This window comes from Dermacentor silvarum, chromosome 9, assembly GCF_013339745.2.
Source record: "Dermacentor silvarum isolate Dsil-2018 chromosome 9, BIME_Dsil_1.4, whole genome shotgun sequence".
NCBI classification, from domain to species: Eukaryota; Metazoa; Arthropoda; class Arachnida; order Ixodida; family Ixodidae; genus Dermacentor; species Dermacentor silvarum.
In genome coordinates, this window is record NC_051162.1 from 86,246,254 (window position 1) to 86,274,092 (window position 27,839).

The 27,839-nt window shown below is 45.6% G+C and overlaps 2 protein-coding genes across 2 annotated transcripts in view; both read left to right on the forward strand.

The window, feature by feature from the left end:
• Positions 1–7,251, forward strand: part of LOC119463710 (protein CIP2A) — a 55,624-nt gene extending 48,373 nt beyond the window's left edge. Inside the window, exons 18-21 of the mRNA XM_037724536.2 lie at positions 634–747; positions 2,536–2,618; positions 5,340–5,479; positions 6,755–7,251. Of these exons, the coding sequence (XP_037580464.1) occupies positions 634–747; positions 2,536–2,618; positions 5,340–5,479; positions 6,755–6,898 (481 nt within the window). The 3' untranslated portion in view covers positions 6,899–7,251. The remainder of the gene's footprint in view (positions 1–633; positions 748–2,535; positions 2,619–5,339; positions 5,480–6,754) is intronic.
• A 12,365-nt stretch (positions 7,252–19,616) lies between these two features.
• On the forward strand, positions 19,617–23,981 carry LOC125940341 (uncharacterized). Its single transcript, XM_049656421.1, has 2 exons — positions 19,617–20,445; positions 23,709–23,981. Exon 1 carries the CDS (start codon positions 19,717–19,719, stop codon positions 20,356–20,358), a length of 642 nt encoding a protein of 213 aa, XP_049512378.1. The 5' UTR covers positions 19,617–19,716; the 3' UTR covers positions 20,359–20,445; positions 23,709–23,981.
• The last annotated feature ends 3,858 nt before the right edge of the window (positions 23,982–27,839 follow it).

The window sequence follows — 27,839 nt, forward strand, 5'->3', positions numbered from 1 at the left end:
TAATTGTCTGCGAAGTATGAAGTTGCGCGGTGTGAAAAGAGCTGAAATTTCAAAGGCCTTGACTCCTCTCCAAGGAGAGTCAAGGTCACACGCATAAATGATGCTGTAGTAGATGTATTGAATGCGACATCACTGATTATGGCACGTGAATTTGGTACCTTGTCGAATACAGAGCACGCAATACCACCACTGGGAGGGCACTGCGCAGCTAGGGGAAGAAGAAAAAGAAAGGCAGGGCTCGTGACATAAATGTGACATGGTTCCTTGGCTCCAGTGTGAAAGTAGGCAGGAATATCACTTGCCAGTTAGTACAGAAGGGTAATGTCCGCATTGGCAGTGAAGCTCGCCTCCTGGCAGCATGGCAACGCAACGTTTCAATTTCTCCCGCCTCCTTTAATAATGATCCAATTAGAAAATTTCTTGCAGTAAGACTCTTCCAAGACGGTGCCCTATAACTTCCAATGTAATATAACCAGAACTTGCTATGCAGCCTGGTTAGCTGACACACTTGCTATAGCATACTGATCTTCTCGTGTTTGAGAGCTTGAAAAACCATTCCTTCCTTATTTTTCTTTCTTCCTTATGAAGTTGTTGATTTGCGAGTTTGCTCTTTTTCTGTCAATCCCTTTGCAGGCACGAAGTGGTTCTGAAAAGCCTGGAGTCGGCGCAGCAGGAAATCCAGTCGCAGAAGGAGATGATTACGATGCTCCAGAAGCACGGCGATTCGATGAAACTCAAGCTAGAAGCGTACGGTTTTCTTCCTGGCCTTCTTGTACACGTGACAATATTGATCCACGATATATTTATTCTATGCATGATAAATGTTTTTCATTCTACTCGTGACAGTATTTATAATTGCAAAGATGGCATTCAAAAGGAAAGCTCCCCTAATGAGCCAACATTATATCTAAAGGACAGGACCACACATGTAAAATACAAGTACTTCCTTTTAAGTGGGATGTACAGTCAACGTCCGATTTTTGAGAGTCCCTAGGGACAACTAAAATCTCCAAAAAATTGTGCAGTCCGAAAAGCAATGAATGCATGCCCTTTTTTTTTTTTTTACTGCTCCTAAGGACTCGAATCGCCACGGGCATGTCTGAAATAGCTCTGAAAGACTGCAAGTACATTTATTAGGCATATCGGTGCTCGCACTGCGACAGGAGACGGCGGGTGCATGCGTGTATATAATTAAGGAATGCATACTGTGTCCTAGGACAATTGCCCCCCCCCCCCCCCCGCCCTCTCTTGGTATGCTTCGCCGCGTAGCAGTGCTGTATTGATGCGAAGCTGACTTTCGGGAACCGGCATTATGCAAGCGTCGTGCTTACTGAGCTTCGAAGCCATTGGCGAGGATTACAACGGTGGAGTTCGTGCTATTGCTGACAGTTGTGAATTCTTTAAATAAAAAAACATCTCGCGGAATGGCAAGAAGCTTGGCAACGAACGTCAAAGCAGGTAGGCCGAGCATTGCCGCGGTGGTGGCTGCCAGTGGATGTGAGCTCGAGAGCGGCCTGTTCGAGGCAGCGAGATAATTAAAATGGCGGCCGTAGTGGCTTCAATAACGCCGTTTCAGACCTGCAGTGATGGCAAAAAAAGTCCGGAAATTTGAACGGCGATTTCGGATGTACTTTTACATTGACTCTAGGGGTACTTGGCGGTGCCACGGGAGCGTCTGAATTATCAGGCATATCCGAAAAATTGGGCGTCCGGAAAGTCGGTCATTGACTGTATTTTGTTTTTTCATCTTTTTTTGTTCACACGATCATTGAGTGAAATAGCCTTTCCATCCAAGTTATTTCATATTCATAAGACGATGCTTTTTATCGCTTGCAGTGTGCCCTTACTGCATGAGTTTTTATTTTGTCAATAAGTTTAACAAAGCTTTGTTTAGATCTAGATATGCTAAATTGACCTCGCTTTTCTAAGGAAACACTTGGTTGCGATTTTGTGAGCTACAATCGTTGCGTATCATCATTCAGTTACAGGTATATTTTGTTACCATGCAGAAGGACATTTGAATTGCACAAATCTTGCATAAAATGCAGGAACCTTTGAAAAATGTGACGCATTGTGTTGTCTCGCACCTTCAGCTTGTAAAAGTTTCGTTAAAATTTGAAGTCATTCTTGATTGACAAATCTATAGCTTGATCTAGGCTAGATCATTCATAAATGTTAGTTTTATCTTCATTTTTGCTTTGCATACTCTTTAGGAGTTTGGCACAAGCTGAAAGAAAACCTTCTTCTTCCAAGGGTTATATGTTGCTGTTATTAGCTCTTGGAAAGTGGCAGGCCTCACCCTGTCTTCGCAAAACTGAAATATAGTACCAAGCTGTCATTGGTTTTCAGATTTCTGTAATACTACCCACATGTTGTGGGAATGCTATTGTCGTGTAGGAAGCATCACATGGCACTTGCAGCCTAGTCAGGGTGAATTGGGTGACCTGTGTCAATTGCAGCTGTCATTGCACCCTATACGAGTTCACAGATGCAGGCATTCAGGTCTGCTGACCTTTCCTGTTTATATGTCTGCAGGCTTACCAAGGCAAACGAAGAGCTTGAGTTGGCTAACCAGGATCAAGAGAAGCTGCTCAAGGAGCACGAGGCCAAAATGAAAGGTCAGTATACGAGGACCTCAGGACATCTTGTAGGTGACAGCCAAAGGGGACAGTCCACTAGGTGGACTCTAACAGAATACCCTCCCTGGTCATTCAGCATGGACATGCTGTGCCACCTACAGTAGGTTTCCAATAATTTGAATCCGGTAATTTCCAATTTGGTTGAAGGTCCTGGCTTGTGCCCATGCATTTCGATGGGCCTAAACATTTATTTCGATCCTAAAATTGGCCATCACCGGATCATTGGAACTTCACCAGTCAGCGCGTATCCACCCGACCCCTATGGTGACTCTGATAGCGAGCCCTTGAGTGGTAGCATCTGTCACGGTGGAGCTCAGGGGGACAGTGAACGCGTGTCAAATCTCCCGTTGAAAACGGATATTTTTGGAAGATTTTCAAGCAATAACTGTGGCTCAGAATGCCTGGTTATGCTAGTTACTCGATTCTAACATGCTCCTCTTTTTTTTTTTTTTTTTTAGGGCCCCCTAAACCACTCGGAGGTCCAAATTTAGTTCTGGTGTTGCAGTTGTGCACGAGTCAGCAATGAACACGTAGCCGCGAGAATTTTTTGAAATGGTGCCGTAATAGCGGGGTTACACGTATTCGATGATCAAAACGCGGACCTCACTCGTTTGGCTATTTCCTTTGCTACGCTCCGTTCGTCGGGTGGTCTCTCCTGCTCGCCGGAAGCTCCAAATGTCACGTGACGTACGTCATCGCCAAAGCGCTTTTCAAGACACTGTCCACTTCTGGTTAAGGCACGTCTACGCTAGCGGCAAACATACCGACAGCGAACCGGCCTCCAGTGCCATAGAACGCCTGCTGTGCAAGAGGTATCCAAAGTAGATGGCATTTAGGCCAGCGCACCGTCCACCACACGACCAACGGGCCAATCAATAACCGCGAAGCTGCACGTCTCTGCCACCTGTGATGCAAACATCGGTTGCTGCTTCTGTTCCGAGCAAAACAATTTCTGATAGATGAAGTGATGCGTAAATTGTACATTTTATGAAAAATGATATCCACTGTCAAACATTAAACACGAACGAGAGCTCCGATACTTGTCGAGCAGCTGTAGTGCACGGTTACAGATGGCAGACGACAGGCTCAGATGTCCTCGCTTCGCAGCCTATGGCGCCGCTAATATCGGCGTATTTTCTTCTTTGTGTACAATTATTGCGAAGAGCGACAACAATGGTAATAACATACTGCGACTCGTGTGCGCTGGCAATTCATTCCAAAGCGCCAACCTCTTTAACTTTGAAGTTAACCGGAGAAGGCCTAGCGAAGATATTGGCGCCGTCGAGCGATCAACGGCGGTTGAGCTGCCGGCAGTGCCAGAGTGACCATCCTCAGTCGCTGATTGCCCACACATGCCGCACAAATGAGTCCCGGTCTTATCCTCTCTACGGCAAGAAAATCGCGCCATGCGCGAGCAAAATCGCCGTCGAACGGTGACCCGCAAACGGCGTGCGGCAAGTTACTGTGCTGGTAACATGGACGGGCCTTAGCCACAACTCCGCACTTCTTGGCTACCCGCTGTTGCTGCCGTGCTGGCCCGTACTCCTGCGAAGCGTGCCACTATGGACCCTGTGTTGCCCACACGTCTAGAAAGGCCATTACTGTCAGACTCTGTTCGCGCAGCTTATCAGACCGCTAAGCACAACTGTGTTCGAACGTGAGCGATTTGGCACTTGCGTTGCAGACTGTAATTACCGATTCACAAGCGAGCAACATGACGAGAAAGAGCAGGGAGCGCGGGTCTCTGCTACAGTCAAACCCGGATATATCAAATCTGAAGGCGATCCCAAAAATCTGATACGTAGGCAATTCAATATATAAAATAAAAAAGGTCGTACAAAAATTTTCAAGGGGATTTTACTGCTGTCCATTATACACAATAATTCAATATATGTGGGTTCGATATATCAGTGGTCGACTGTAGCAGACTAACCGGAAGTGGTAGGTTCTTGTTCTATCAATCGATATAGTCTACTCCTCGTGACATCACCAGATGCACTCTGGTGACGTCACGACAACCGCTCGGGGTACTGGAAATGCCCCGAGAGGACTGCATTTTGATTTTGTGGCGCGCCTGTGGTACGTAGCGCTGCCGTGTTTGGCATCGTTGATCATGACGGCATTCTGAACACGATGTGTATGTTTACTTGAAATGTTTAAAAATATTAGACGTGGTTTGGGGCCCGTTAAATAAAAATTCGGTCGAAGATTGCCTGCATGGTCCACTTCAATACGAAACCCAAGACTGCGTTTTTAGTGCTTGCATGCTTCACCACATAACACAGGTGTACTGCGGCGAAGCTTGCTGTAAAAGGCCGTGCGGCGAAGCTTGCTTTGGGGAACCGGCAGCCATTGTGCAACACATTTTAAATGCTTGCCCATTTTTCTTGCTAAAAATCTGGTGTGCATTAGATTTCTGCTTTGTTGAGGAGCTTTAATGTCATTTCTACATTAGTTTTCTACTTTGGCAACATCGAAAGTTCCACGTGTACGATTCAGGGCATGTCAGACTCGGGCAAATGCTGCCGAATGAATCGGCGGTGGGTCGAATTAAGGTATTTTATTCGGTCCCGTCAAGGTTGGAATTAACGGAAGGCGACTGCAGTAACACTTTACCGAGACTCCGATTATGCTAGATAGCCAGCTACATTCAAGTCTTCTCGGTGTGCTTGATCTGCATGATGTTTTGTCCTCTCCTAGACCAAGCAAAGTGCCTGCACAAGCTACAAGGGAGCTTGGAAGAGAAGATGGCCCTTGTGAAAGCTCTCAAGGCAGAGCTCAAGAGCATTAATGAGGCTAGCATCACCCTCCAAAAGGAGAACAGTGCACTGGAGCAACAGGTGATGTTTTGTATGCAGTTCAGCAGTTCCATGCTTCACATGTTTTTCTTTATCATTCTCGTGAAATCGGTGTCAATATCCTTAAGGATTCGATATGACTTTCATGATATTGCAGAAAATGGGATACTTGAACTGCACAAGCAGCATTCCAGTAGGAGCAGTTTTTGATACTTGAATGCTGCAGTTGCATACTTGTTTTCTGCAGATTTTCGATACTGATCCTTTGGAATTGATGTGGAAATATTACAAAATTCAAATGGAATCAAGGTTAATTCCAAATGAACGATGCAGGAAAGCCTGCCCAGCACAGAATACAAGCGCCCCAACTAAAGCATGCAACTGAACCATCCATGTTTTTTTGCATTCATCTCGTCGATTACATATCCACAAGATTATTGCGGAGAACGTGGGAACTGTAAACTTGCAATTAAAGACATAGTTAGAATATAGAATCTCATGGCCTCTCCCGTTCTAATTCGTGACATGTGGTTCAGGCTTTGTAGATATCTTTGAAAACCGTTCTCGTGCAGGGCCTTAAAATTATTGAACTTGGTTTTCTACTACAGCTTGTAGATTTTGTGTGGATGTCAAGGTAACAAAGTTGATGTCCAAAAATCGGGCTCATTCATTCGGGCTGTCAGCTTTGTGCTAGTTAGCTCAGGTTTGCTCGCTAAATGCTTGTTGTGTACCTATCTCATTTTTGTGCGATAAGAAAAAAAAATAGGCAGCAAGCTTGCTTGTTATTGAAGACCGCATTTTGTTCAAGCTTCCAAACATATACGTAATCTTGGTTCAGTGCTCTTTTAGTGGCATTTCGGAAACCTTTATGAACCATCAAATTTGACTGTTCATAAATTTTATTTTCATAGTGACTTTCATTCAGAAACTGCAACAAACCTTGATGTTTGCATTTGCAATTTTCGAAAACAAATCGATCAATATTGGTTCCTGTGTCACCTTCTTTTAGAGGTAAAATGCCATCAGCATATTACAAAATTAGAAGTGCTGGAAAAGTAACAGAAAACACACAGGACATGAGGGAGGGAACAGGAAGAGAGCATGCTGTTAGTAGTCTTTTTTTTTTTTTCCCCCGCTATTTATACCTTGTGTGAAGATGCACCAGCAAGGCTCAGCAACAAGCAATAACCATAGCATTAACTAAGTCAATTTTTTGTGTCCACTGTGCTAATGCTGCAGTGAACTGGCTAGTGTGGGCAGAAGCACTTAAACAACCTTTGCCATCTGCTACACTATTGTTATCCTTTCTCACTTCAGGTGCAAGCTCTCGAGGCGAAGTGTCAGAAGAAGGACGAGGCACTGCAGAGCAGGACCAACCAGCTGACCAAGGTGACTGCCGACTTGGACAAGCTGAAGAAGATGCAAGAAATGATCCAGAGCATCAGCGCTGGCATCCTGTGATGCAACCATCACCATGCCTCCCTATGACAAACTTTTAACTTATCGTGTGCCGTTTTTTAGTATTTTTATGACGTGGGCCTTGGCATTGTGGCAAGTCGGGTAGAAGTAATCTGCATGGTAACACTTGTATAAACTGCAAATCATGTTCATTGATTTTAACATATTTATTGCTTCAATTTTTATCGTTCTGCATTCCGACTACTGACGTTGCTGCCTTGATGAGGCCAGAATATTTTATACATATAAATTAGAAATGGACCATCTGCAGTAATTCTTGCTTGTACAGATGTGTATCCTTACGAAGAAACTGAATGTATCGGTTTTTATACATGCAATAAATTTTAAGAGGACTATCTGCAGAAATTCTTGTATGTACAGATGTATATTATTAGAAAAAAACTGAATGTATTGGTGGGGAAAAAAGGTAAGAGGGTAAGAAAATACTGTTAAGTATAGAGAAATTTATTTTGTGCAAGTTGGCAGTTGTGTGTTTCATCGTGCGGCCGTGCGTCGACTCGATCGCGTCGAGCAGAAGGCCAGAGACGCGTGTTTTGAGATTGCGACAGGAAACCGAAACGAAATCGTGCTGGTGAGCGACGCCGGAATATGATGCCAGCTGAGTGAAACATGACGCTCGCTTCAAGCAGCCTGCAGCAGGGAATGAGGGTGTATTTGGGCTATCGCCTGTTAAGGGTGCAGCATGCTTTCAACGGCACTACGCCGCTTGTGCCGTGAAAGAGATGTGTAAAGATGCTCATCGTATGGGTATGAATGCGACTACCGGCGAGGAGATTTGCTGGTACCAGAAGCAGAAACCGAGCGCGTGCTGGCATTTTTCACTCGGCACGGGCGGTCGAGTAATGTGGGAAAGCCTCCGTGGCGGGCGCTTACCGCTCTCCATCGTGCGTGCCATGCGGCCTTCATCACCAGGGATCCAGCGGCCGGTAAACGTATCGTACGATCGCCGTTTGACGATGCACGGAACATTAATACCAAAAGACCGTGTTTTCCGGAAACGTATTAACCGGTCAAATAAACTTAACTGCACTGGGTCATTTCTTGTGTTCTCTACCGTAAACGTTGGCGCCAGGAAATCGTTCGAAGCGACGTATCGAGGTTATACTGTATCAACGTAGTAACAGTCAGCGCAATTGAAATTGTTGCGCAATATAAATCATTTCTGAACGTCACTTGACCGTTTGTAAGAAATGTTTCGTGAGCAGGCAGGCACATTTGCACCACACACACAAAAAAAACGCTTGCAATGCGCTTTTTAACTAATGAATGGTAATCGTAGATAGCGTGCACATAGGTTCTCATGGTTTGAGAGTCAAGATTTCCCAACAGTTGAACCTGGCTATATTGAATTAAATCAAATATTTCTTGCTATCGACCAGTTATTGGTCAACGTCCAATTTTTCGGACTCCCTAGGGGCTGCGAAAATGTCCGAAAAAATGAATGGGTGCCCCTAAGGGCTCAAGTCACCACCGAAATGGCTCCAAAGGCCTACCAGTACACTTGTTACGCGTCGGTGCTCCTATTGTTATAGGAGACTGCAGGTGCACGCGTGTATAAGGAATACATGACGCGTCCCGTGACAATTTCCCCTTCCCACTCTTGGTATGCTTCACCGCAATACTCCGCATATGCGTCACTGTAACACTGCTGTGTTGAGGCGAAGCTGGCTTTCGGGAACCGACATTATGCAACGCGCCGAGCTTCGAAGCCATTAGCGAGGATTACAAAGGCGGAGTAGGCGCCATTAGTAACAGCAGCAAATTGCTTTAATGAAAAACACTGCACCGAACAGCAAGAGACTTGGTAGTGAACGAAGTAGCTAGGCCTAGCGTTGCCGCGGCGGTGGCTACAGCTGGAAGCGGATCTGCGTGCAAGAGCACCCGTTCGAGGCGGCGAGAATGAAAACGGTGCTGGTGATGGTGTCGATAAATGCCGTTTCAGACCTGCGGTTATGGCAAAAAGTCAGGATAATCGGACGGCGAAGATTTTTTTTGCATCCAAAGTTTCAGACGTTCTTATACATCCGACTTTATGGGGTATGTGGCGGTGCTGCGAAGGCGTTTGAATTATAGGGCATGTCCGGAATATCGGTCGACTGTAATACGTTTATAACAAACATCGGATGTAAGGAAGGTATGGTGTCAGATGAAACGGTTATCATCAGCTTATATTTATGTCCACTGCTGGACGAAGGCCTGCCATATGTGCTCCAACCCAATTTTATTCTTTAAGTTTCCTTCTCACGATCATCGTCACCTGTGAGTAATCGGCCTAGATAAACGTACTCCTTAACAGACTCTAGAGGCGGACTGGCGATCCTAAATTCTTGTTCCCTTGCCAGGCTATTTAATATTATCTTTGTCTTCAACCCCACTACACTTTCTCGGCTAAGGTCCTCAATCATTTTTTATAATTCGTCCCCATTGTTGCTGAATAGGACAATGTCGTCTGCAAACCGAAGGTTGCTGAGATATTTGCCGTCGATCTTCACTCCTTAGCCTTCCCAGTCTAAGAGCTTGAATATTTCTAAGCATGCAGTGAATAGCATCGCAGAGATTGTGTCTCCTTGCCTGACCCCTTTCTAGATAGGTATAGGTAACTTTCTACTCTTCTTGTAGAAAACTAATGTAGCTGTGGAATCTTTGTAGATATTTCCGAAGATATTCACGTATGCTGCCTGTACTCCTTGGTTACACAATGCCTCTGACTGCTGGTATCTCTACAGAATCAAATGCCTTTTCATAATCTATGAAAGCCTTACAGAGATGTTTATTGTACTCCGCAGATTTCTCGATTACCTGATCGATGACATGGAGAGAGAGAGAGAGGATTATGTGGGAAAAGGTTGGCCTGAGCAATAGTTTGCTCTGGCCTGCTACTCTACACTGGGGAATGGGGGGGGGGGGGAAACAGAATGATGATGATAAGATAAAGAGGTTCGTATATACATTTCCATCATGCTGGGGTCATTCTAGATGTGATCCATCGTAGAATATCCCTTCATGAAGCCAGCCTGTTCTCTTGGTTGAATGCGAAGTGTTGCCCTGATTCTATTTGGAAATTACCTTGGTGAATATTTTATACAGCACTGAAAGCAAGCTAATGGGCCTATAATTTTTCAGTTCTCTAACGTCTCCCTTCTTATGGATTATTATTATGTTGGTATTCTTTCAGTTCTCTAGTACACTTGAAGTCGTGAGGCATTGTGTATAAAGGGCCGCAAGCTTTTCAAGCATGATATCTCCTTCATCTTTTATTAAATCGACTGCTATCCCATCTTCTCCACCAGTTTTTCCTCGGGTCATGTCTCTCAAGGCCCTTCCAATTTTATCGCTAATTTTAGGAGTCTCTGTATCCTGTTCATCATTACTTCGAATGAAGGTAGCTTAGCTGCTCAGGGTACGCATGTCAGTATAGAATTATTCTGCTGCTTTTACTATGTCATCGAAATTGCCGATGATATTACCCTGCTTATCTTTGAGTGCACACATTTTGCCTTATCCTATGCCAAGTTTTCTTCTCACTGATTTCATGCTGCGTCCATTTTTTACGGCTTCCTCAATCTTTCCCACGTTATAATTTCGAACATCCCTTACTTTCTTCTTGTTGATACGTTTTCACAGTTCAGCGAATTTTATATGATCTCTTGAGTTTGACACTTTCATGCCTTGCTGTTTCTTTATTAGATCCGTGAAACGGTTATTACGAGGTTCAACTCTATACTCGTTGACAACCTGACAATTCTGTACAAATTATGCCCTCAAAGCCGCACTGCGTCTGTGTTGCGTGCCTCCACACTTCAACAATACAAGCCCGTCACACAGGAATTTTGAGCACAGCATGGTGGAGCAAACTGGTGGCGGAAAACAAAGTTCACAGGGTAGAGCAAAGGTACTATCGTCACCATTATGAAAGGGAACGCGAAAACTCGTGGAAAAACGCCTAGTCTCAATTGTTGAGCGGTGCCGCCACCAGTGGCCGACGAGTACCAAAAATTAAAAAATCGCAGCATATCCACGGGGTGAATGATGATGAGTGGGCGAAGCTCCGGAGGGAATCATCGGATCTCCCGCTTAAGGGGACGCTAGCACAAACGCGTTAGAAACGTGCAGTACTCTCTAGTAAGGGGGAGCGGCCACAGCGTCTTACGCAGCCATTTACACATGCCGGAACGTGCACCGCGTTTGCCGACGCCATCACATGACTGCTGAGAGAGTATACCCCCCGTATTCATAAACGCTCCTCGACTTGAACTTGACTTGCCACCGCCTTGGGCAGCGTGTTCGAAACGCGTTGAAGGTAAGGCGGAGAGGCCACAGCGTCTTACACCAGCTTCTTACACGGGCCGTAACGCGCTAGCACAAACGCGTTAGAAACGCACTAGAAACGCGGCCTTTCGTTAATGTTGGGTATTTATTGCCATCGTGGTGCGTGTGTCTATGTGCGCTTCGTGGCGTAGTGGGCTAACGCCGCGCGCTCGGAAGCGAGGGGTCCCTGGTTCGATTCTGCGCTACGGACACAACTTCGGAATTTTTTTTCTCATTTTTCTCAGACTGGTTACACACTACTACTACGACGACGGGGACGGAACGGGTGCCGCTCTAAGGAGCTTCGCTCCTAATAGAGAAAAGGACACCGTTCCTCCTGCTTCGAGCCCCATAACGAGTGCTTCTTTATCTTCATCTTTTTTTTTGGGGGGGGGGGGCAGACGCACGCGAACAAGAACGGTTTCATTCGTATTTGATATGGATGGATATGCACTGCATATACCGCAAGTTCGCAATGCAACCTCAGTAAATGGTGGGTATGAGTGGTATGTTACCACATGTGGGTACACATGTTACCGAGCAAAATAGTCGGGCAGCGTTTGGCAGCGCTTTTTAGAGTGCAGCTCTACAGAGGGAACTGCGGCGCAAGTGTCTAGGGGAGTGCAAGCAGTTTAGTCAATATGGAAATGATGGGTAGTACATGGATTTGCCTAAACTTCGTCCTTCTGGCTTTATATGGCTTCGTGACTTCGCAAAGTGATCATTTTTGAGAAAGTACTGTGGTTTGGATAAATAAATAAAGGTTAGTGACTATGTTTCTTCCGTCAAATGCAAATATGACCCTTTTTTCATCCAGCTGACATGCCCACATAGCCTATGCAGAATCTGCTCTGCTGGATGCGAATTGCTTCTCTCTTTGCTTATGTTGTGTGGTGACGTCGAGCCTAATCCTGGCCCAGACGTCCAACAAATGCTTGCGGAACTCTCGGAAGGTCAGCAAATTATTCAGAAAAGGCTGGATGGTATAGAGTTGAAGTTAAAGAAAGTAGAAGAAGTCGCTTCAGCTATAACTGAAATGAATACAATGACATATAAGCTGGAAAAAAGGTCGGAAGCTTAGAAAGCAAACTGGTAGATCTTGAAGATAGGAGTAGGCGAAATAATTTGATTGCTTTTGGTATCCCGGAAAAATTAACGAAAGTTCCGACAAACTCAGTGAAAGCGTACTCAAATGCGTATTTGCTGACATCTTAGGCACGCAAATATCATCTGCAGAAAGGTTTCACAGGATTGGCCACAAACAATCAATTAAGCCTAGCCCAATAATTGTGGAACTATTGATCACCGCGATAAAATAGCTGTACTAAAAAACGGCTTCAAACTTAAAGGTACAAGTATCTCGATTTCGGAAGACTTTTCAGAAATGACACGGCATAAAAGAAGAAACTTTTGGGAAAGCACGGTGGAAAATCGAAGGGCAAGCAAAAAAGTGAAATTAACCTCTCACAAAATCCGAGTTGATGGTACTCTACTCGTTTGGGATTCAGACCGCAAAGAAAGAGTCCCTGTTCAAGGGAATGTCGTTAAGAAATTGCAGCAGTGAACTGAAATAGAGTCAGGCAAATTACTTCGATGTGTTCAATTTAATGGCCGCAGTATTATTAATAAACTTGGTGACTTGGAAAGTATCATATTTGCGCATGCACTACATTTCATTGTAATCACCGAAACCTGGTTACATTCAGAGATTACCAATGATGAAATACCACATCCAGGGTATAGCATCTATCGGAAAGATAGACCTTCCCATGTCGGTGGCGTAGCTATTCTGTTTAAAAGCTACCTAAATGTGACCAGGCTGCCTGACATAGTTGGCATTGAGTGTGTCATTATTAAAATGTATCTTGAAGAACTGAATCTGGTTGTGGGTGCAGTTTACTGCCCTCCGGAGGCCGATAGAGCTTTTCTTGATGAAGTGAATTATTTTCTTTGTACGTGCAATACAAATTCTTGTAATGTACTTTTAGCTGGCGATTTTAATGTTCCTCACGTTAATCGGGACAACGACTTCCCAGAGGCACTTTCTAGTGCTACTGAGCCTTTGGTCGACATTGTCCTTTTCCATGATCTAACAGAGCTAGTAAAACAAGCCACCCGTGTTCAAAGCAACACACAATCTATTCTGGATCTTGTTCTTGTGAGCGGCAGCATCCTTTGTCGAAATCCTACTTTGTACGTCTTTGATGGTGTATCTGACCACCGAGTGGTATCTTTAAGTATTCCACTGCGCATAATAAAAAAAAAGTGAAAGTGGAACGCATAGTGCCAAATTTTACACGTGATAATGACGTCGCCATTCTTTACTTGTTAGATATATCATTTTCTGATGTCAATAGTTTGCACGTGTCACGCGCTTGCTCTGTCGACGGTTTGTGTTTTTTCAGGAATCTTGTAATGAAGTGCGTTTCAAATTATGTTCCCTAAAAGATTATCAGAATACATATTCTGCTCGGTCATGGATGATGAAAAAAGTAATGTGCATGCGGCGAAAGCTAAAGAAAGTGCGTAGAAAACTGCGCCGGAACTCATCACCTGCTTCTGAATCGAAACTTTCGGAAATGCGTTTACAGCTAAATGAAACTATAAAAAAGGCGAAGGACTACTATTTTAATATATATTTGAAAAACTTTCTGCTTTCGTCTCCTGTGAAGTTCTGGCGACACTTGTCACCTAAGAAGCGACAGGTGTATAAAATCCTAAATGACTGTGAATTAGTCTCCGATGAATCACTACTTGCATCATTTAACAATTGTTCTTTTGTTCTGTCTACACAGTTGACGATTACAAACAGCCTGATTTTGTAATACTAAGGACGTCCCTCAATTTACTGACATAACGATAACCGAGGAAGGCATTTTGTCACTGCTTCTTATTAATTACGTGAAAAAAAACACCTGGAATTAACTGTATACCAGACACATTTCTGGTAAGGTATGCCGAATGGCGTTCGAGGTACCTGTCTCTTATATTTAAAAAAATCATTATCCACTGCAGAACTCCCTACAGATTGGAAGCGCGCGAAAGTTCCTATCCCTAAAGCTGAAAAGCCTTCCCTAATTACTTCATGCAGACGAATATCTTTACTATGTGCCAGTTCAAAGATGCCGGAACACAATATTTTTAAGCATGTGTGAAATTTTCTGCAGCAAAATGACGTGATTGATCAGCGACAACATGGTTTCTGTAAGGGTACGTCGACGGCTACCCAACTCCTTGAGACGATACATGATTTTGCCTTATCCTTAGATAAACACAGTTAAATAGATATCTTCTTGGATGTCGAGAAGGCATTAGATCGTGTCTCGCATCAAAAGCTTTTATTAAAATTAAAACCCATACCATGGATGGTAATAACTTTATTGAATTGTCCTGCAGTTTTGACGACCCGGGCTCAGGTCTCCCACGACGGGACGCCGAAATCTTGTCTCAGCGCCGCCTCGCGGGCCTGCTGGACAGCCCAGAGTTGGTCGCCGAGGTCGGAGCTGTGCAGAGCGGCGGCCCACCTCAGCGAGAGGGTCTTGGAGTTTAATTCGTTTTTGTGTTGCGCGTTACATTCCCAAAGCATGTGTTTGAGTGTAGCTGTTTCCTGTTTGCATATCTTGCATGTGTCTTCTTTGTGTACTTCGGGGAATATCCGTTTGAGGTGAAACGGGTTCGGGAAGGTTTTTGTTTGCAGTTGACATAGGGCCACTGCTTGTGCCCTGTTTAGGTCTTTGTGTGGTGGCGGGAATGCTCTTCTGGCTTGTTGGCACATCTTTGTAATGGCGTTGTATTGGTCAGTCTGTCTCGTTCGTTTCGGGGGTCTTCCCGAGAGGCCGGCCGGGCGCGGTCCGTCAGCTCTCGCCCTCTGCGGTGGGCTACCTCGTTGAGGTTCGGGGGTGCCTGGTCACCCGTGTTGACGTGGGCGGGGAACCATACGATACGACTCGGGTGGCCCTTGGGGATGCGTATTCTCTTAAGAATGTTGATGGCTTTAGGAGAAATGGGTCATTTGGCAAAGTTTCTCACCGCCGCCTGGGAGTCGCTCAGGACGGCATTGCAATCCGGATTCGACAGGGCCAGGGCTTCCTCTGCATGTTGGGTTTCGACGCTACACGCGTTGGCAGTTTTGGAGTTGGTGTCTATTACTGGCACAGTGAAGCGTCTGCCATCGGGGTGTTCCACGGCGTCAACAAAGCGCGCGTCGGTTTCCCTTCCGTACGTACGATCGGAGGAGGGTTTTAGCTCTTGCTAGTCTGCGACCTTTGTTGAAGTCAGGGTGGACGTTCCGAGGGATGGCTGCAACGTGTATGGTTTCTCGGATTTCCTTGGGTATTTGCGCTTTGTGTCCGTGTTGTTTGTGGTACGTGATACCCAGTCGATCGAGGATGTATCGGCCCGTGTCGGTCTCTGTTAGTCTTTCGAGCTGAGATATGCGTTGTGCTTCGGCGATCTCCTCGATCGAGCGTGTTGTGCAGTCCTAGCTCGAGGAGTTCCGTACTGGCGGAGTCTAAAAATAATTCATTGTTGTCATGGATAGAGGCACACTTATCGTCTAGGAGCCAATATGTATCGATTGCAAGCTCGTGTTCATGCCCGGTACCAGTTAAATTGGGCATTGCTCAATAAGGGTCAGTCCATATGGGCCATCATTCTTTTTATTATTTATCAATAACATCGTAAAAATACCTGTACAAACCAAGTTGTTCGCAGATGATTGCATCCTTTACCTCGAGGTAAATAATCCTAATGACCAGAAATTATTAAGTAGTGCTCTAGACAAACTGCAGATTTGGTGTGAATAATGGAAAATGAGCATCAATGCAGAAAAAAACCGTTTGTCTGACAATATCAAGAAAGAAGGCGCCACTGACTTTTCCGTATTCAATTAATGGTCGCTGTCTTACTGCTGTAAATTATTATAAATACCTAGGTGTAATATAATCACTTCAGACCTCCGGTGGAATGACCACATCACTTTTATAGAAAAGAAAGCCATGAAAAAACTTGGATACCTAAGAAGAACCTATATCCGTCCAGTTTTGGAATATGCCTCCGTGGTTTGGGATCCGTACGCTAAAAAAATATTAATAAACTTGAGAACGTACAGAGAAAATCCGCTCGTTCTATCTTTCGCTCGTACAGTCGCCATGCTTCAGTTAGTGCTCCTCTTCAGACAGCGAACTTGGAATCCTTATAACTGCGACGGCATCGCGAATGATTAAAATACATGTATTTGCTCTATCATGATAAGCTTGGCATTGCCTCGAGTGGATACATAGAAAAAATTACGCGATGACCCACGCGGGTGTGCATTGAAAAAATTTTCTTACAAGACTAACACCTACAAGCATTCTTTTTTCCCGCGTACTGTGCGTGAGTGGAATGGTCTCCCGAGCGATGTTGTGGATGCAGCAACAGTGCCTTTTTGTTCTTTAACACAGCTGAAACAATTGTAACAATTTTTTTTGTCACCGTATCTGTTCTTATCCTATTCTTATTCTGACGTTAGCACATCTTTCGGTATACATTATGCATTGTGTATTTTTATTTGTTCAACACTTTCGTGTAACATTACAGTGTGCTATAATGTACTCTGTTCTAACAAAGAGACATTGTCTCATTGCCCACTCCTGCTTACGGCCTTATTCTAAGGCCAGCAGAAACCCTCTAAATAAATAAAATAAATTACTACAACTGTCCGCCGACAGTATTGTCCGAACACAGGACTTATAGCGCATAAGCCCGATATCGAAACTATTACGTCACAGAAGCATGGACAAGCAATACCACTGCAATTAGCAGCGATTATTCGTACTTGGAGAGTCTCATCCTCTGCGTTAAAAAAGTACAAATTGCTTTTAAAATTCAGGCCAAGTTGGGCCCAGATAAAGCGTAATAAACGAAGTCACAAAAACAACTGAAGCCCTACGCACAAAGATCAGACAAATCCATGTACTATCTTTAATTTCCATGGTCACTGAACGATCGCAGCGCCAGAGTTCCCCCTAGTACCGGGTGCGTGAGGTATTTGGTAACACACTGTTGGCTTCAGGCAGAGAAGAGTATCTCCAGCAAAATTAGACATTTTCACTAAACTTTAGGAAATACTTCTCGTACGGTTTATTACCACAATTACTCGATGAATCCGCCATAAGCCCGAGGCTTCTACAGACGGGGCCATACCCAAACCCTCTACCTCTTCACAAGATGTACCCCGAAATTCAGACAACAAATGCATCTGCACTATGCAATGACTTAGCGAACTTACCTCACATACTATGGCGGTGTCCCGCGTTACGCAGCGATGAAAGCAACACTTCTTCACGTTGGGATGTGGTTCTAGGCAGCCCCAACCTCGAAGAACAGTTATGCGCTGTCCAACGGGCCCGCGACGCGGCGGACAGGCTCGGCCTCTCCGTCCCGACGTGGGAGCGGCCGGCTGCGCGCCAGCGCGCGCCCTAAAGGACCTTAATAAAGTTTTTCATCCATCCATCCATCCGCCATCCGCAGCAATAACCGATTCAATTCGGCTTCGGAAATGGCTGCATACACGGATCAGGTAGTCCTTAGAGATGTTGGCCATTGAGTCAGCAATGGCGGCCTTCAGCGAGTCTTTTTGTATTATCTGGCTGTTTGTTGGCCTCTCTCTCAACGACGCCCCAGACATAGTAGTCGAGCGGATTTAAATGTGGATAACTAGGAGGCCACAAGTTGGGAGTGACGTGGTCGTAGAAGTTGCCAACCACCCACTCCTCGGTGACGCAGGCGGTGTGGGAGGGAGCCGACCCTTGATGAAAGACAAGGTCTTCCTATCGAAATGGTCTCTATCCAGGGCCTTACAACGGTGGCAAGCACCTCCACGTACGCGGCAGCATTAACGCGGAGCCCTTCTGCAAAAAAAAAAAGTGTGGTGGCATGACGTCACCCTCGCTGTTGACGACGGCTAACACCATCACAGACGACGGAAATTTAGCGTGTATCACTGTAGGCACCTCATCAGCGCTTGCGCAAAGCCACCTGTCGTTACGGCGGTTAACTTTTTGGTCTTGGTCAAAGTTATTTTCATCTGAAAAAAAAAAAAGCATCCCAGGCTTCTCAGGTCTCTTCAGCTTGCTTAGCAAGTGCTTGGACCGGAGCAGACGATTCTCCCGAGTTTTATCGGACCTGAATTTCCCCCTCCTCATGCTCAAGTCCTCGTGCACAGCGAGCCTGACAGTCGACTCTGCGACATGGAATTCCTTTTCAATGGCGCGCATTGACTTCCCTGGGTCGTCACTCACGATGACTTGCAGCCGCCGGAGAAAATGAAGGGTTCTGACGACGTCTGACCGCTGACTGCTTTTTCCTTTTCGCCGCGGATGCCACATCACCGCCATAACACATCAGTTCTGTCCGCACCTTGTAAACGAAAGACTTCGCTACGTTCAGAAAGGTAGCATTGTCGAAGTCGCTGTGGTGTGCCGCCAGGGTGACGAGGACTGCATGACGTTTCATTTTCTGAGTCAACCTGTACGCTTCTATCTTTGAAGAAACTGTGCAGTGTGAATGATAAGGGGTCAACCAACAAGAAGCCGCACGCCTAGATATAGATATGATGAGCCTGCTGGTGTCTGTGGTGATAAGGAATAGTGTTCTTAAATACCTCGTGCACCCGGTAATTATAGGGAACTCTATGGTCATAATAAATCCCCTGCTATGGCGTGCCTCATAATCAGATGGTGGGCATGTAAAATCCCAGAGGAAAGAGAGCATGACGTACGGGATACGTGCATTGTAACATACATGTGCACAAACAATCGTACGTCGTGCTCTCTTTTCTCTGTAATTATAGCGCCGGGACCAGCCTAATTACTACAAAATATATGTCGCATTTTTATGGACCGCGCACGTTTATATATGTATATTTTCATAACTCTTGTCGGAAGGGACGTGGCGGTATCGAAATGCCATGCAGGGCTTGTATACCGATGTTAAGAGAATGGCCGTTTATTGTTTCAATTAAGTAATTTTTCGGGCAAGCTGCCAGAGTTGAAAAAAAAAGGCACCGTCATGATTCAGTGACTGGCGCACGCATAAATAACCAAGATGCAAACCGCTGCTCAGCGCTCGGAAGAAAAAAGGCAGTTATCACACCAAGGCAATAATAAAATGAATGTACTGGCAAAAAGAGAAGAACAGCAAATGTATAAAGGAAGCGAGTGCATATGATCGGGAGTGGAGGCATACATGCGTCAAGAAACAGCAAAGGAGGAACAGAAAAACTGATAGCCTCGCCGAGTCTCGCGCAGCCCCGCTTTAACCTTCATATCACCCGAGACTACGGTAATCACGCTTACTGTTTGCGTCGCGCATCAATACATAATACGCCGCACCTACCATGCCCTGAGCGAAAACGGCACGTCGCTGATGAACGTCGTGTTATAGTGGCGGAGCCACAGTCTGACCGCCATATTCAGGGAATTTTCCAGAAGCCGCTCTAGCTTCCAGTCATGACCGACAAGGACTTGAAGAGACTGTGCTACCACCTCAACCAGCTGTCTGCGGAAGAACTACGCCGCCTAGAGAACGCCAACTTGATTCCGTCTTTGCGACTAAGATGGGAAACGGAGCACCAGGCCGTGATTGGCGACATACGCAGCGCTCTGGAAGCCAGCGATTCGCGGAAACAGCGACTTCAACATCTGGCCTCGCTATACTGCTGGCTCATACCGCAGAACAGGCTCCGCTCGTGGTTCCTCTATCGTCTCGAGTCTATCGCGGTGGTCACCCAAGACTTCACTATTCATAAGCGCATGGCGGGACTGATGAGCACCCGCAGCTCCGACACGGCCGCCGTGTACATGTCCAGCGAGAGCGGACGGTACGCGAGCATCGTGACTACAGACCCGGAGTCCGGAACGCAGGAACACAGCGTTCTGTGCCTGTACATCTGGGATAAGCTGCCTTACCTGGCCGTGTGCATCTCTGGCCTGCTGAATCTGACGCACTTTAAGTATTTCCTCACAGCGACGCTCCTGCGCGACCACGAAGAGCTCCTGGTAGGATTTTACGCTGACTTCGACAGCGCGTTTGTTGCGGCCTGCAACGACGTCCTGTTTGAGCGTCAGGTGTACCGACCGCATCACGCCTGAGGCTGTGACGTGAGACTCCCCTTTTTGACGACCGCCGACCGGCGTGACTATGAAGCCAAAGCGCTGACAGTCTTGGAAACCAGTCTCGTAAGCCACGCTTTCATTCATTTCCCGTTCTATTATAGGGACACAAATCTCGAGTGCGCTATTCTCTGGTCAAATTCTGCCATGTTGTCAAATTCGCTCCCTTGTCAACTCTGAGCAATTGACAGAGCAGCTATACGCTCTTTGATCGGCTTGAAATGCGAGCGTTGTAGCATTCGACAATATGACGGAATTTGATCGTGTCGGGAATAGGCACACCGGTATCCGGCTGGCCAAGTAAGTCAAGCTTACTTCGCCAGCTGAATACCAGCTTGATTATTAGCTTGGAATAATCTGTTTTCACGCATGGACTCTTTAATCTATCCTAACAGTTGGTACAGAATGTGCCGGCTTATTTTTCTGGGTCTATTTATGTGGGCAGCCACGGAGCGTGTAAACTTCGTGGGCCAACAAGAACGCCGTAGCCCACGTAACTGTAGGCAATCGAGCCGAGGAAGCAGATTTCAGTACGACATGGGGGCTGCGATTTATCGCGGGAAAATTTAGCCCCTATATTGAAGTGCGCGTGCCCAGCTGCTTCCAACCTGAATTAGCGCCGTCGTGCTATAAGTTTGAGCGCATGCGCTGCTCTGCTCGGGCACGTATACGTAAGCCTAAGCTGGATACGTCGGTCGCGATAAAAGCGCGCGTCTGTTCTCATTCATCATTTTCGTGGGAATCCGTACTGTATGGTGCCACCAGTTTTAGAGAAAAGCTTGGTTTGCCTCTTTTCTCGGGTCTCACGTTTTGTTGGTGTCTCCTTTCGAGTAGACCCACATTAGCAGGCGCCGGTACGTGACAATTCCGCCATACGTATTGTCCATCTTTCATAATCAAATCGTGGTTTTGGCCGCACACAACCCCGAAATTTATATATATTTTTAATTATGCGGCACCTTGTCTTCCCTGACTTAGCTCACAGTTTGCGTCTGTCGTCACAACTATACAGGCTCGTTTGCGCGGCGGCCGTGTTGAACCATTGGGACACGGCCGTGACATACGGATATATGGACATGTACCGTGATGGCAGTGATATATACAGGGTGTCCCAACTATCATACACCAAGATTTAAAAGACAAGCAATTGCGTTACACGAAGAAAACCTAGTGCATATTGTTTCCAGTACAAGTAGCCGCCAGTGATTTTTTCGTTACTGAGATTTAATTAGGTAATTGTAATTGTCTAGCTCGATAAGTACTGTCGTAATTATCAAAGTGTCAATGAGAAAATTGTAGAGCCACATGAAACACTCGAGATACAACTTTCTGCTGCTCAATACGTGCTACATAAAGTGTTTTTCGGAGCTTGAAAGAAGCCCGCGAATGCACGCAAACTGCCTTGAGCGGCCAGGTACGCTGCAATTTTGCGTGTATTCGTGGGCTTCTTTCACGCTCCGAAAAACAGTTACGTATTACGTATTGAGCAGCAGAAAGCTGTATCTCGAGTTTTTCATGTGGCTCTACAGTTTTCTCATTGACACTTTGATAATTACGACAGTACTTTTCGAATTAGATAATTAATTACAATTACCTAATTAAATCTCAGCAACGAAAAAAAATCACTGACGGCTACTACACTGTACTGGAAACAATATATGCACTAGGTTTTGTTCGAGCAGCGCAATTACATTAAAAAAAATCTTGGTGCATGATAGTTGGGACACCCTGTATTATATAGAGTTGCAAACTTGCAGCGGTGGTGTGATGCGAGCTTTCCTGCCCTTCGCTCATAATGCCGCCAACTTCAAGTAAGCGGTGTTTTCATGCTGGCTACTACTCGTAGCTGATCGGATGGACGCGTTCGCGCTACAAAGAAAAAAATGCGGCGCTGATAGATTCCTCCGTACACGTTTATGCCGTGGGACACGACTGCCGATGTCGGCGTCTTCCCGTAGATAACTCACGGTGAAATCGTTAGATATCTTGTGTTCTCAGTCAACTTCGTTATCCTCTAACATACAAAAGCCTGCAAGTAACTGTAATCTTATATTTTTTGAGATGGGTGAAAAGCCTGCCGGTGAAACAGTTCCATGTAGATAAATAAACTGCATCTACTTGGAGAGGCATGTTCTTGAATTATAAACTTTATGAACGCATTCTGTACAATACCTTGTCAGCAACTCTTCATCGATCAACCTCCCTGCATTTCCTTCTCCGCTCTTTTTTTCCTTCATCGATCAACAGAGCAGAACCAGCATGTTGTACACGGCTATCTCTCCTCATTCCCGACAAGCACCTCCGTCGTCTGTCCATATCGCTGTAGCCTGTTTCAAATGGCGCCACTTCACCCTGCGGGTTTTCGCCGCTACGATTCCCGCACATGCGAACTTCACATTGCCGTTTCACGTGCACTGATCGCGGCAGCAGCGATTATTGCATTTGCGAGCACCTAGTGAGTGGAATACCGAATTTACTCTTGGCGTCCTACCGCGCTTCGGTGAAAACAAAGTAAAAGAAAAAGTTAGAAACTGCTGTCGGGGGGGGGGGGGGGGGTAGAACCTTTCATGTTTGAGTTCGTTACTTTGCCAGACAAAAGTTAAGCATGCAGGCTACAGTGATGTGTCCGATGATATGTGTTGCTATGGGTTCCTCGTCCTTATCGCACGTGCGTTCTTGCAGAGAAGTTTGGCACGCCGAACATCGAAAATTCACGAAGGGGCTGTCAGGCCTTCGTCGTTATCGTCGTCGATCGAAGGAACGGAGCGAGCCGGTGTATGATGACGTCATGACCCATGTATTTCTAAAATGAATTGAATTCTTGAGTGTTACGTGCCAAAACATCGATCTGATTATGAGGTATGCCGTACGTATAACTATAGTTAATAGCGATAGCATGGTGTAGCGTTGAGCTTGAGCTCCTCGGACGGAGTTATAAGCCGGTGTTTCGGATTATTTGCGACCAACTTGGGTTGTTTAACGTGCACCTAAATCGAAGTACGTGAGCGTGTTTTCTTTTTTTTGCATTTCGCCTCCATGGAAATGCGGCCACCGCGGCCGGAATCGGACACGTGACTTCTAGCTTAGCAACGCATTGCCATGGCCATGGACTTAGTTGCTAAAACCGAAACTGGTTCGTAGAAGCAAGTTGATTATACTACATTATTTAGTGCCCTCTGACACGTGCCAGACTTTTTTTTTCTATAGGACTTGGTGGGGGGGTTAGATGCTCATTTAACGCAACACAAGGCAAGCCGAGTAATGTCGTGTCATTGGTTTTTTGACGGTGCAATTAATGTACTGTCCTACGTATTTTTTTCTTCTTCCAGGCACTGAAAACATGGTGGATGCGAAAGACTTTTTCATACACAAGGACCTCGACAGGATATTTCATGACATGTCCAGATTGCGCTTCCACTTGAACACTGACATCAAGCAGGTGTAGAATAAACGTGTAAATACCCTAGGCACATACGTGTATTCAAAGCTTTTACGTGACCGGCCTAGAGTTTCTTAGATAAATACGCGACGCTAGTGCGTCTGCCATGAGTGCAAACTGTGCGTTATGGGAGAAAAATAGACGACAGCATTCAGAAACGCTTTTTAACCACTTGGCGAGTCTCCTGCAGGACGATGTGCCTTTTTGTCTCGACGAGTAATTAACATATCGGTAGTGTGACCGCAGAAATATCCGGCTAACTTTGACATCCCGTACGATTAACGTCATCACCATCAGGCTCTACAGGGTGTCCCAACTATCGTGCTACAAGATTTAAAAATGTGCAAATGCCACGTAGCGGGACAGAATCGAGGTAATGTTGTTTGCCGTCATTTGGAGATATTCGGATCATTTCTTGCATTCCGCCTAATTATATAAGTAGTCTGAATTAATCAACTTCTCAATTACTATGAGAGGAAAAGTGTCAACTGAGAAAAATTGCAGAGGAACATGAAAAACTCCCGATACAGCTTTCTGTTGCTCAATACGTGCTACATAAGTGTTTTTACGAGCGCGAAAGAAGCCCCCGAATACACGCAAAGTGCCTCAATTAAGCGGCCAGTCGCGCCGCAATTTTGAGTGTGTTCGCGGGCTTCTTTCACTCTCGGAAAAACTTTTATGTAGCACGTCTTGGGCAACAGAAAGCTTTATCGTGAGTTTTTAATGTTCCTCTGCAATTTTCTCATTGACACTTTTCATCTCATTATACTATTTGAGAAGTTCATTAATTAAGACTACTTAGATAACTAGGCGCAATGCAAGAAATAATCCGAGTATCGCCAAGCGACGGCAAACAACGTTACCTCGATTCTGTCCAGCTACGTGGCATTTGCACATTTCTAAATCTCGGTGCACGATAATTGGGACACCCTGTAGGTCCTGATGGTGAAGACGTTTTTCGTACGGGATGTCGAACTTAGCCGGATATTTTTGCGATCACACTACCGATATGGTAATTACTCGTTGAGACTGCACATCATCTGCAGGAGACTCATCAATGGGTTAAAAAGCGTTTCTGAATGCTATCGGTCTATTTCTCTTCCATAACGCACAGTTTGCACTCTTGGCAGACTCATGAGCGTCGCGTATTTATCGAAGAAACTCCAGGCAAGTCATGTAAAAGCTTTGAATAAACCTATGTGCCCAGGGTATGAACACGTGTATTCAACGTGTAAATTTGTATATATTGAAATCAGTGGTGCTTGATAGTTGGGACAGCCTGCATCTATTTAAGTTGTATGTATGTTTCTATATATATAGATGTGGGGATCTGCTTTGTACCTCTGTAATTCATTCTTCGACTTTTGTATTTACTGTACCTTACTGCAAAAAAAAATGATGCAAGAATCTTATCAAGATGCTCTTGTGCAGCTTTTTGTGCCTTGTCCTTGCATTTTCTTTATTTTTCGCTCTAAAGAAAAAGGAGTGAAAACGTGAAACAAATTTGAAAGTTGAAAGTAGAAAATATCATGCCAGTAATTTTCTGGCGTTTTGTAGCAAGAGCGGGACAAGAAACGACAGGAACACGGAGAAGGTCACGGGAAAATACTTCAGACGAAGAAAAATCTTTTTTTAGCCCGCAAAACGTAGAAGGCAGGAAGAAGCGGACAGGACAGAGCGCACACTAACAACCGAGTTTATTGCTCAGACGGCGGGAATCTGACGGGAAAAGCGTTGATTTTGTGCCCAGAGAATTTCTCCGTATTTGTATCGTTTCTTTTAGCGTTCTTGCTACAAAATATAGTTGTACCATCTCGCCCAACTTTCACTGCTATTGCAGTACAGTTGAAACTCGATTTAACGAAGTGATGACCACGCTCGATTTATTTCGTTAAATCGGGAAGTTCGTAACATCGAGAAAGGGATTCTTTCGGTCCTTCGAAATCTAAAATTGCAACGTAGCAACACCCAAAAGCTACCGCGTCATTGTATTTGCTGCTAACCCACGCGTGCGCGTGTGAATTGTCCACGAGGGCGGCCCGAATTGGTTGTGCGATGTGCGATGCAGGCCAGGCAGACGGTCACGTGAAGCTATGACAGGCTGCCGATATGCAAAGGCGTGGGCGCAAAGATCATGACTAGGTAGCCTAGATGTTTTAACATGACATCTTTAGAGCGCACGCTCGAAGAAAAACCCGTCTGTGTCAAAATTAGAAAGAAATCGCCGTTTTTTTAACTCATTTATTTCGGGAAACACTTCGTTAAATCGGGTTTGGTGGCCATTCGTTTCGTTAATTCGGGTTGATGACAACGTTGAACACTATAGGCACCTGCCGGGGAATGGAAATTTCTTCGTTAGATCGGGAACCGTACACTTCCACAGGATCCATGGGAGCCTGGATTTATCGCTCATCAACCAGAAAGCCACTCGATCTTTTCTACAATACCTGAACGGCAACAGACTTGACTGGCCGGTTGCAGACGCGCTGCGCCATTTCTAGTAGTCGTGATTCATATGGCTTTGTCTGTCTCTCTCAGTTACTCCCCCGTTGCTCTCCCTACACCCGCCGTGGTTGCTTAGTGGCTATGGTGTTGGGCTGCTAAGCACGCGGTCGCGGGATCGAATCCCGGCCACGGCGGCCACATTTTGATGGGGGCGAAATGCGAAAACACCCGTGTACTTGGATTTAGGTGCACTTTAAAGAACCGCAGGTGGTCGAACATTTCTGGAGTCCCCTCCCCCACTACGGGGTGCCTCATAATCAGATCGTGGTTTTGGCACGTAAAACTCTATGTAATCTTTTTTTTTTGCCCTGCCTGCGTGTATAGGGTAACAAACCGGCAAAGCATTGTTAACCTCCACACTAAAGGTGCCGCTATACACATGCAAAACGCTTTGAGATCCATGACGTCACACCGACTTTCTGGCTGCTTTGTAGTAAGGGTGGGAAATTCTAGGAAGGAAACTTGCCCGTGTTTTCTCCGCTAATATTTGCCGTTTCCCACCAAATAAGCGGAAAGCACAGCCTTAAAAATGTACTTGACTAATGTAAACATATTTAATGTTGCTCTATAGTGTCCCATTAACCAAGTACTTTTCTTTAGTAACTCTGTAGTGTATAATGATTATTCGATGACGGCCGAACAAAATGGGTATAGTGAGAAATTAAGCTGTTTGGTGTGGCGCGTTCATCCTGTAAGGACAAAGATGACGTAGTGTGCCGTCGTTCTTTTCTAGTGTTTGCGTTCATGGTTGTTATAGATGTACTCAGCGCATTGCAAGATTAAGAGAACATGAAGGCAGCTGCAGAGAAGTGTAGAGGCAGAGAGGCACGCAGGAAATGCGGAAATCCTGGAAGGAGCTAACATGTGGAATCCTAAAAAGGTACACCTGGGGTAGTAAGATTTGTAGTCGCATTTTTAACAGCCGCAGTGGGGCGAAGTGATTCTGGGAGTTTCCCAGGCTCGCAAATGTCCGCGATACGCACGCCGTACTTGATTGCACCATTTCGACAGAGCATAACGATCTCCGATGAGGTCCTGGAACGTTCGCGGGAACGCCCTTTTCGAATCAGAAGACGTAGTACATATACCTTATTTATACTTTCTGGCTTTCTTTAGGCAGCCTCGACTACAAGCAGCTGTCCTCGAAAAGAGAACGCCCGCTATAGCGCGCGTGCTATAAAATCAAATGACCCGTATCGCCGGGCATCTTAACGTAAAAAGAAAGACGAATAAAGGGGAAAACCTCATTTCCGCGACACCAAATAGCTTTCCTCGACAGGGTGCGTAAAATGACTTGCACTGCAACGCCGCAGCATACCGGCGCCTCTCTGCGCACATTGAAGAAGAGAGCCACTTTCAAAGGGTGAGGCAACGCCGCTCTCGATGCAAAGCAGCAGCCCTAACATCCCCCCTCGCCCCATCAGCCCCTCCCCTTGCAGCTTTCCTGCGTCCCAATCGCGTATCAGAGGCCGCCAAATCAGTTCTCTTTGCATCTGATCTGGATTCGGCGCGACCC